This window comes from Strongylocentrotus purpuratus, unplaced genomic scaffold (genome assembly GCF_000002235.5).
Source record: "Strongylocentrotus purpuratus isolate Spur 01 unplaced genomic scaffold, Spur_5.0 spur5_scaffold_4, whole genome shotgun sequence".
NCBI lineage: Eukaryota > Metazoa > Echinodermata > Echinoidea > Camarodonta > Strongylocentrotidae > Strongylocentrotus > Strongylocentrotus purpuratus.
In genome coordinates, this window is record NW_022145610.1 from 32,290,356 (window position 1) to 32,301,494 (window position 11,139).

General features: G+C 35.2%; 1 protein-coding gene across 1 annotated transcript in view; it reads left to right on the plus strand.

Annotated features, from left to right (window-relative positions):
• Positions 1-6,463, plus strand: part of LOC594785 (ATP-citrate synthase) — a 30,490-nt gene extending 24,027 nt beyond the window's left edge. The window contains exons 17-20 of the mRNA XM_030997039.1: positions 836-917; positions 1,379-1,489; positions 2,151-2,281; positions 2,667-6,463. Coding sequence (XP_030852899.1) covers positions 836-917; positions 1,379-1,489; positions 2,151-2,281; positions 2,667-2,784 — 442 coding nt within the window. The 3' untranslated portion in view covers positions 2,785-6,463. The remainder of the gene's footprint in view (positions 1-835; positions 918-1,378; positions 1,490-2,150; positions 2,282-2,666) is intronic.
• The last annotated feature ends 4,676 nt before the right edge of the window (positions 6,464-11,139 follow it).

Consider the following 11,139-nt stretch of genomic DNA (forward strand, 5'->3'; position numbering starts at 1 on the left):
GTATAGATTAAAGAAGACTAAACAGCAGGAAATATAGAAGCGGATGTCTAAGTAGGCCTAATAGGACAGAAAATATTTTAATGTGTCCTAGCTATTCACATGTTTTGAATATTTAGGGTTTGCCTTGCCCTTGTTAGAGTTGTTCAGCATTTTAAAGTTCGTCGACACTTGCACAACAATGACACTATAATGTTTTTGAGCATCCATTTACATGCAGATCTGATGACAGGAATGCCTACATGTCTGTTTTTATCTTTCGTACTGTGTACGTGTAATGTGTCGAGCGATCGCGCTCTAGCTACGCGCTTCGATCGTTCCGTTGGGTCACGTGACCTGTACTTTAATCAACATTGATTAAACGTTAACCGGGAGGGGGCTTTCATTACTGTGGTAATTTGTTTTTAATCCTACTGGGCTACAATGTTCGCCAACGACTTACTCTTAACCAACATAGTTTAAAAGAAATAGTTTTGATCAACACTGTTTTTAACTAACGTAAGATTAAAAGTAAATTTTAATCAACACTACATTTTTAACCATGGTTAAGCAAATTTTAATCAACAATTTTTTAACCCGCAGTTTTTTACTACTTGTTTGGCACTAATTTGGCATGGAGGGATTAGACTTCCCTGCAAGGTAACTGGCAGGTGGTTATCTCATCAAATCAGCTCTCAATTAACATAAGACAAAGGGCATCATGGGGGATGAACGGGTACTGTTTAAGCATTTTTTGCTATATCCAATCCAAAAAAAAAAAAGAGGGCGCAAGTAGCTATAAGTAGTGCAGTGGGGCTTTAAAACTGTATAATGATTTTTTTTATTTTTTTTTATTCAGGTACACAGGTTCGGGGATCATGGATCATATCAGGTTTCTTCAGGACAACCACGCCGTCAAATGCTTCATACTTATCGGAGAGGTAGGTCTCGCTGAAACCCTAAATCAATTCTGAGCTTTCTCTAAAAGAAACATTCCACATTTATATATCTATTAAATTATTTTTTTATTCAGTTATTTATTTGTTCATTAATCATTTATGCATTTATGTATGTATCTATCTCTCCAACTATCTACCTATCTATCTATTTATAAAATAACTGGGCAAAGTTGAGACAAAGTATTAAGTAAGATGTGCTAGCGACTAGTGCCCGAGGAAGGAAACTAGATCTTCCCAAAGAAGTTCTCCTCAATAGCCAGTGGATTAAAAATAATTTAAAAAAATATAATTTTGATTAATGTTTGTATCTCTTTTTTTTTCTATAGGATTGAGCGTCAGTCAGTTTTTTGGGTTAAAGAACTCAGTAAAATTTGAGTTGTATTTTACCACAAGCTTTGTTTGAGAGGCCTTTGATGCTACTTCCTCTTTTTGTATATTGACAGGTTGGTGGATTAGAGGAGTATGAAGTATGTGAAGCTCTGAAGAAAGGAACCATCACAAAACCTGTCATTGCGTTCTGCATCGGAACATGTACAGATCTATACAAACAAGAGGTAATGAAAGGGAATTTCCTGTTTTTATTTGGCTGCCCTTGTACTTAAAATCTTAGATGAAAGTTAGAGTTCGCTCGTAATACAGTATGTAATACAGTAATACAGAAATAAAGTATGTAACACACTTTTTCTTTCTCATTAACCAATTCGCCTCACTTTATCACTTTCTATCTATAGTTAGGTCTTTTCGTGGTTTGATTTGAGTAAGCGATTACAAAATGTTGCTAGCTGTTTGTCTTACAATAAGAGGGTATGATGTTAAGAGTTTGGGATTATTACGTTAATTCGAGTGAAAATAAAATCAATGTCATTCGTATAACGATACTCACATAAGCTTGTCAATGTAATGGTTTTGAGATTATACAGATAAATAATTCAATTCTGGCTAAAAATAGTCAAACGCCAGTGGGCTAAATATGATTTAATTTTCACCTGTCATGTAGGTTAATGTAAACATGATTAAAGAGAAATGTGTCCAAATTCACCCAAAACAAAATTCATGAATACAACCATGAAATGTTAAATAGCTTCATAGGAGAGATTTTTAAAGAGATTTCTCAGAATATATATATATATATAGGACTTGCAACAAAAGCAAATTCTAAATAATTATCACACAATCTATTGGTCAATTTTTTCTTTCCTTTTTCTTTTTCTTCAGCCTGCGTATTTCGGCCATTCTGGAGGAGGAACGGACAGTGAGCGAGAAAGTGCGATGGTCAAGAACCAAGCTCTGGCACAAGCTGGCGCTATTGTACCCGATACTTTCGACTCAATGGCTGTCAAACTTGCGTAAGTACACGACTTTTTTTTCTTTTTAAAGTGACATTCAAAGGCCAATACATGATTTTATGGGGAGGGGGAGGGGACTCGAAAATCGTGAAACTTCAATATCCTTGAGACATCGAAAGTATGGCATTGAGAGCAACCAATGCTTTATTTTTGGGCGGAGGGGATATGCTAGACCAGATTCTGGCACATCCTATACCTAAAGCTAGTGGTATGTTCAGTAAATGAAACTGATGTTCTAAACAGGGAATATAGTATTCGATTTATTTGAATTCTATATTCATGAAAATATGTGAAGTAATTGCTTTAAAAAAATCTTTAACACAAGTAAATAAACAATATAAACTAACATTCGGATTTTTTTTTGAAAACTTTAATTTTGTTTTAGGGAGGTATATGACAAGCTCGCATTGGAGGGTAAGCTTGCACCCCTGGAGGAACCACCTGTGCCTATGATCCCATCAAACATGAAACCAGCGAGACGCCCTCCAGTTTTATCTCAGTAGTTAAGAGGTGAAATGGGGGAGATCCCCCAAACAAGTATGCTCCATACGGATGGTAAATCTCGGCTAGAAAGTTTCAGAAAAATCTGTTATTTCGGAAATACATCAGAATCCATCTTCTTATCGGAATAATGTATACCCGTGTTACAGAAATGTAGTAAACAGTGAGATACGAAAATGTAAAAGAGAATATAATTTTCTGGATTTAAACGTGTCAAAAGTAATATTAAGGCTTCGAAAATCATAAATGATATTTAAGTTGGGAAAAAAATGGTAGACAGATACATTATAAACAGGCCATTGTCGAAGCATTTAATAATTTGTTTAGCACGATTGGTAGGGACACTGTAAATAATATACCTGATGCCTCAGTTGATATTCCTGGAATATTTGAAATTGTTAAAAAAAAACTTGAATCATGTAAAACACCAGGATACGATGATGTTAAAATTGCCGATCTAAAGAAATTTATTGCTACATTTGTTATATCGCTTTGTAATGTATTCAATATGTCTTTACAAGTTGGTGTCTTCCAACTGCCTTCAAGAAGGCGAAGGTGATTCCTGTATACAAAACAGGAGATAAACATATTTTAGATAATCATGGACCAATATTAATTTTATCTACTTTCTCAAAATCTTTGAAAAAAGTAGTTTGTAGTCATCTATTTTCCTTCTTATGTAAAAGAGATATAGTATACCATAAACAGTATGGGTTTAGAAGAAATTACGGTACATAATATGGCTCTTTTGGATTTTACGAATATTATTGCTAAATTATTTGAAGATAAACAAGTTGTTATTGGTATATTCTTAGTTCTTACCAAGGCATTCGATTGTTTAAGTCATCAAATATAATTTTTAACAATTGTAATTTTATAATATTCAGGGTACTATACTTAAGTGGTTTTCCAGTTATTTAAACAATAGAGTGCAATATGTATGTGTAAATAATTTTTCTTCTAAAATTGCACACAACCCATTTGATGTCCTTCAGGGATCAGTATTAGGTCCGTTATTATTTTTGTTGTTTATTAATGATGATATCTTACAGTCGATAATTTTTACAGATGATACAAGTTTATTTTTGTCTGGTAAAAATATTGATAGGCCTACATTGAGTGATTTCATGTTGGGTGTTAGTGTTAGAGTTAGTGTTAAGAGCAGTCAAGAGCTCTTAAATAGAGCAAAAAAATTGCTGATGAAATACTGTAGAGCTCGATACCGATATCAATATCGATAGCTTAACACCACTGTGGGCACTGTGACTTTGCCACACAGACTTTATTTCACAACGTTTTGCAAAATCGATAACACTAGCTACCTGAAGTTGCCGATATTCAGAGGTCAAAGCCTTAACACAAGCTGATTTCCATTTCGGTGTTTAGGGCGAGTGTTCGTGTTTATTTAACACTAACACCAGCCCTAAACACTCAACTTGAAATCACTCATTGTGTTCTACTATAAATACGGAACTTTAAAGAATTGATACATGGTTTAAAGCAAATAAATTAAAATTGAATGCACAAAAAACGTGCTGTATGTGATTTCAGCCAGAAAACAACAATATTAATACATCCTGTATAGAAATAAGTATCAACCAACAAAATATATCTATAGTAAATTCTACAACTGTTTAAGGAGTAAGAATTGACATAAAACTGACTTGGAAAAAACATGTACATCATGTATCGTGTCAAATATCTAAAGCTGTTGGTGCAATAAACAGAATTAAAAAAATTTGTACCTTTTAATATTCTTCTTAATCTGTATAACACCATGTTTATATCTTATCTTAGTTACTGTAATATAGTGTGGGGAGATTGTGCTAAAACTCATTTAAATCGAATTTTAATTCTTCACAAACGTGCAATACAAATTATATTTAACTTACATTCTTTCTCCCACACTGCTCCTGTATTAAAAAAACATAGTATATTAACAATATATGATATACATAAGAGCAACAGATTGGTATCTTTATGTTGTCTTACTCCAAAAATATACTTCCAAAATTTCAAGATGATTGTTTTATATGTAATAGAGATGGGCTAATTATGAAACTCGTCAATCAAATCTTTTCCAGCTACCACTGTGTACTCATGACATCTCAAGAACAACAATCATTTATGCCGGACCCAAATTATGGAATAAATTGCCTCAAGAACTTCAAATATGTCCAACAGTGTCAATTTACAAAAGAAAGCTTAAGAAATATCTTGTATGTGAATATAACTAAGATTATTTTGTACATAAATGCCCTTCCCTTTTTTCTTTTTGTAATTGATTTGTTTGGTTCAATTCTAAATGTTGATGTTTTTGTGTCATTTTAATCTCTGTATTTCTATCTTGTTTATTGTATATTTAAGAAACTCTTTATGTAAATATTATTATCTTTGGGAATAACCTCGATAGGCCATTGGCCCCTTTTTTTTCCAACACATTATGATTTCAATTGAAGATGTTTCATTTTAGCGTTTGTTATTGTATATATGCATATCAATTGTATTTGTTTTGTTTTTAAATCAGATGTGGAAATAAAACTTGAACTTAAACTTGATGCCACGCAAGCTCGGCTAATATTACTTGTCAAAGAATGATGATGGACAGAATATTTTGTCAATAAAATTGAAATATAAAAACAATTATTTGTTTTGGGAAAAGGTAAGGTTAAATGGGCTAAATGGTGTAAAACCGACTAGACTTGGGAGCCTTTTTAGCGAGTGCACCTGCCGGTTGCTGAGGGCCAACGCTAACGGCGACGGTAGGCTGACGACAATTTAATTAATAATGATTAAGTAATGAACAATTATCAGAGACTAAGATGTCTAAAATAGTAAGTTTATGTGCTTGATTGGATAAAACTTTCTGGACAGGTTCCCAGACGAATATTTATATTTGATGGAATACTAATAAGTTCCTGAATGTAACTCACTCATGCAATAGTTAGTACTACGCCCTCTCTTGGCACTAATTTGTATGTTCATCATGAACTTTGTTTGTAGAGTACTGATAATCGTAGTGATGTTCAATAATAAGCCAGTTTGTAAATAGCTTCGAAACGCATGACCCGAAAATATCCTCAGATCTTTTACACGATGGATACGTCCCACTTGGGCATTTTAGAATAATCACTGCCGAAGTGATGGAGGTGCTTCATGAATACCTTTTGTTTGCCTCTTGAGAAAAATAGTTCCACCTGTGTATCAGATAAATGTACTGTCGGTACATAAATAAATATTGAGTACAAAACTTTCATGAGCACGATACCAGTATTCGTCTCGATGGGTTTTACAAATTTGGGAGCAAATGACCTTTATCTGCCCCTGCGCAAATATCATTTACGAACTGGCTTATCTTCAAACTTTGTGTAATTGTTATGAATTATACCTATTTGGCGATGTATAGACATCACTCATTGTTTATTAAGTGCCCCACTCTTTGTGAAAGTGAAGCCATCAATAAATATAATAATTATTTTGATACGTTGTTTACCACTGTAATTTATGAATGTGGATAAACATGTGTAAATTGTGACGATCGTTGCCATTCTTTTTTTGGTTTTATCTGTAATGTTCTAGTTACAAATTCCACTATCTACAAATATATACACAGTGTACCTGTTTATAGTGAACAAAACTATCAGAAATTTGATTAAAAATAAACGATGTAAAAAGAAAAAACTGTGTGTGAGCGTCATGATATTTAGTGTAAAAGAGCCAATGTCTGATTGTATTGGTGCCCTGAATGGATAAAATCAATTGAGATTGAGTTGAATTACACTCATTCAGTCCTTTACATTGAATAATTGCGTTAAGATACACCCAATAGGGTAGGGACAAGGGTGTCGATTTGTATCAGATGTTGGGGGGGGGGGGGGGGGGGGATGATAGGTGCCAAAATATTTTCGGCAATGGATCAAGCAACCAAGAGATAGAACCGTGTGGCAGGTTGCACCCCATCCCCAAGCGCGTAGCCAGGATTTCATTTTAGGGGGGGGGGGGGGGTAGTGAGCACGCGAAGCGCGCTCCCTAGGGGTTTGGGTGCAGGGAGGGAGGAGTTTCCCCCTTCCCACGCGAAGCACGGAAGCTTTGACGTTTCATTAAATTATTAGAGAAAGAAGACGATTCGTTGGACCGTTCTCGACTCTTAATCCTTGTTTGAATCCCCTTCCTCTGGGCGTAGCGCGGAAAAGCTCTGACGTTTTATTAGATTATTAAAGAAAGAAGACGATACGATCTACCATTCTCGACTCTTAATCCTTAATGTTTGAATCAGGTTCCCCTCCCTCCGCGCGTAGCGCGGAAGCTTTGACGTTTCATTAGATTATTAAAGAAAGAAGACGATACGATCTACCATTCTCGACTCTTAATCCTTGTCTGAATTTGAATCAAGTTCCCCTTCCTCCGGGCGTAGCGCGGAAAAGCTCTGACGTTTCATTAGATCATTAAAGAATTCAAGAAGACGATTCGATGTACCTTTCTCGACTCTTAATTATTGACTGAATTCAGTTTACCCCCCCCCTCCTCCCTCGCGAAGCGGGGAAGCTTTGACATTTCATTTGATTTTTACTCTTAATCCACGTCTGAAATCATTTTCGCCCATCTCCCGCACGTAGCGCGGAAGCTTTCACGTTTCATTAAATTCGTCCTTGTTTACACGAAGTGACGGTAGTGAGGAAAATCGTAACGCAAAGTGAATGCAATTTTTTTTCACTACCGTCACTTCGTGAAAACAGCGACGAATTATTAGAGAAGGAAGACGATTCGTTGTATCGTGTCCTTGTGTGAATTCAGTTTCCTCCCTCCCGCGCAAAGCGCGGAAGCTTTGACGTTTAATTTGATTATTACTCTTAATCCACGCCTGAAATCATATTCGCCCATCCCGTGCGAAGCGCGGAAGCTTCCACGTTTCATTAAATTATTAGAAAAAGAAGACGATTCGTTGTATCGTGTACTTTTACTTTTCATTTAATTATAACTCTTAATCCTAGTCTGAATTCAGTTGCCCCCCTCCCGCGCAAAGCGCGGAAGCTTTGCCGTTTTACTTAATTATTAGAGAAAGAAAACGATTCGTTGTACTGTTCTCTATATTAATCCTTGTCTGAATTCAGTTTCCCCACATGATGTACGTATGGAACCTTCGTTCTCAAATCTTCGCATGCACAGCCCGAGTGGTGGGTAGCATGTTATCTCCCGGCAATGCTTGTCGCAATAGCTTCTGGAAAGGAATTGTATACTACTGTTAGTGTTAACGGCCACTAATTAGGCCCATTAGTGACTATACAAAACATAATTATGTATTATGAAAATGAGATAGCAAAATGTGTATATTGATGGTCATCTTGCGAATAATAACCATTAACTATTCTCATCGGGCTCTCATTAATTTTTCTCTTCATTTTTTAATATTTTTATGGTGAATTATTGGGGGGGGGGGGGGGGGGATGGTTGTACAGGCCATCCCCCCACCTGAAATATTGGGGGGGGGGATATATCCCCCCATCCCCCCCCCCCCCCCCGGGATCGACACCCATGGGTAGGGAAGTGAACAAATGAACAAATAGAAAATATGGAGGATAATATTGAAATGAATATATGGCAAGGCTTTATCTGATATAATACAGGTTACACCTACTAATGTCTTGATTGAAATACCATTATTTGTTTGGAAGAGGATATTTGGATATTGAGGATCGTGTTAGAATTCAAGTGTGAAATGGTCCCTATATCCTCATACAATTACTATGCAATTGATATAGCACCTGTTCAGACAGACAGACAGACGATGAGGCATGCTGTTATGTTCATTCTTTCGGCACTGAGGGAAATTTGATTGGACTATTGGCAATGAGTGAGAGCGAGGTCTGTGTCGAGGCATCATTGTTGTGAAGTCTGTATAAGTCACGTTGAATCATCACTTGTAGAGTTGAGTTCACATGGCAGCCCAGACTAGATGTAAATCCCTTAATGAAATCAAAGTCTGACTTGAATGCCTGTTTATTACACAAAGGTCATCTCTCCATTGGTGCGTCTACACAGAAATTTATTTCCGACTTTCGAACCACACGGTCATGTGTAAGCCCGTATGGACAGCGAAATTTCATCTCCATAATTATTTACAACGGATTGGATTTAATTAATTTCGTATCTATTGAAAAGAATTCGCTTTTTGTGAAGCAACACTTGCTCATATTTCTTATGTCTGATTTATACGCCATGGTTGAGAGACGAAAACAAAATGTGTTTGGAACAGGGGTCACTATATTTTGAATGCTATCCTACCCCCTTAATCCGATCTGTATTTATTTCCTATACTGATACTTTATTCAAAAGTTCCATTTTCATTCTCTCCTCTCTCTTTCTAACCCGTCCTTTTCTCTCTCTCTCTCTCTCTCTCTCTCTCTCTTTCTCTCTCGCTCTTTCCCTCTCTCTCAATCATATATGTCCTTACCAATATTTGTCTTTACACATTTCTTTTACGCCCTGTCTGTCTCAGTATGAGTGTGATGTGTGCGCGCATGTGGGTGTGTGCGTGTATGATTGTGTACTGTATTCTCCCCAAAGACGTTTAAATATTCTCCCTCTCTCTCTCTATTTCTTCCCTTCCCAGTTGCTTACGCGCTCCTAAATTGTTTCATTGTTTACATTATTGTATTTATTTAAGACATTGCGGGACAAAGTTACTTCGCAATGTTAAGCTATATATAGCAATATTCAAACGACATAATAGTAAACTTTGTGATCTTATTTCAAATTACATTGACTTGAACCAGCTAATAGTGTGCGTGTAACATGGTGAGTATAGATGTAAGCTTGGTTATCAAGTGAGCATACTGGTCGATAGTATGGAAATCAACTTGTTCACGAAATGACAAATGTTATCATCATTTATCTCATATGGATTAAATGAAGTATTTGTTAGAATAAATACATTTTGCAATCAACAAATGAAAAAACTTATTTAAAAAAAAAAACCTTTTAAAAGTAAGGTACAGGCATTGTTGTTTCAACGCTTTCTCTGAGGTTAATTTGAGAATATCACCGATGCATCCGTTGTCAACACTACAAGGTAAAACAGGTGTTACGTCTGACGGTGGCTAAACTAATTAGCATCTAGACTTTGATGTTATGTATTCTTTCTTTCGACATTATACAAATCTGTCTGAGCGAATGCTTTCTATCCTTGCAATGTCATATCTGAAGTCTTTGATTTAAGGTTCATTCATGCCGAAATTATAAATAATAGAATCTCATAGCTGGTAATTGTTTAGAAATTATTATGAAATTGTTTTGCATTTACTACTACTACTTAGGCAGTATAATCTGAAAATAATAACAACTATATGTAATAAAGAAAAAGATAGATCACAACTTACTGTATAGAGTACCGAAGCTGTGACATCATAAAAAACAATTTTGAGAATTTCTCAATTTTGTCTTCATTTTCCGAAAGAGCATCAAAAATAATGTCCAAATGTCGAAACCAATTGAATATGTTAAGTATTGGTTGAAATATGACCATCTGAATAAATAACTTTCCTATAGGAACCAGTGCAAATAACAATGAGTTGATTTCCTTATCTTTCTATGTTCATTACTCAGCCCTATACATTTTCTACCAAAATTGTTAGGCACATGTCATTTATTTGTAATCTTGTACATTCAGTGTAAGTTTTGTTGGATTCGGTGAGAATTTATTTTCTATCATAACCAGAACTCAAGCTTATATCTAAGATAAGCAACACATTAATTATTCACCGATGTGAGCTACGAAGGACAAAAGGTTGAGAGAAAGAGAACTAGGTGTACACGAAAGAAAGTTCTTAAAAAACGAGTTCGTCGTAAATTTTTGTAAATGGGTTTATTTACAACATATTAGCAATATATTTGTACAGTTCAAGTAAATATTCTTTATGTGCATGTTATGAAAATGTACATGAATGCAAAGGCCCGTGTTCTAATCAAATTTAAACCTGTCTCTGGGGATAAAAAAAACTTTTGTTCAAAAGCAGGTTCAACAAAGGAAGTTAGTGGGTGGTCTAAGTTGTCCTCTGTTAAAAATGATTTTGGACCCAGTGTCAGGTTTCATTCAATTAGAGATATACGTAGCGAAGGGTTTATCAGTAAAACTTCGTGAAATCTATCAAAACATTAATACAATTAGTAAAAGAAAGATTATACGCATACAAAATGATATAGAATATAGAAACAAGAAATAATTATTGATACAAAATCAAACCATTCGTAATTTCTAACAGGCTAACGAAATCATAACGTCTAACCGAAACACTGTCACCAACTACCTAAGGTAGTTTTAAATACATACACAAATCTTAAGATTCACATTCTTTATGCCC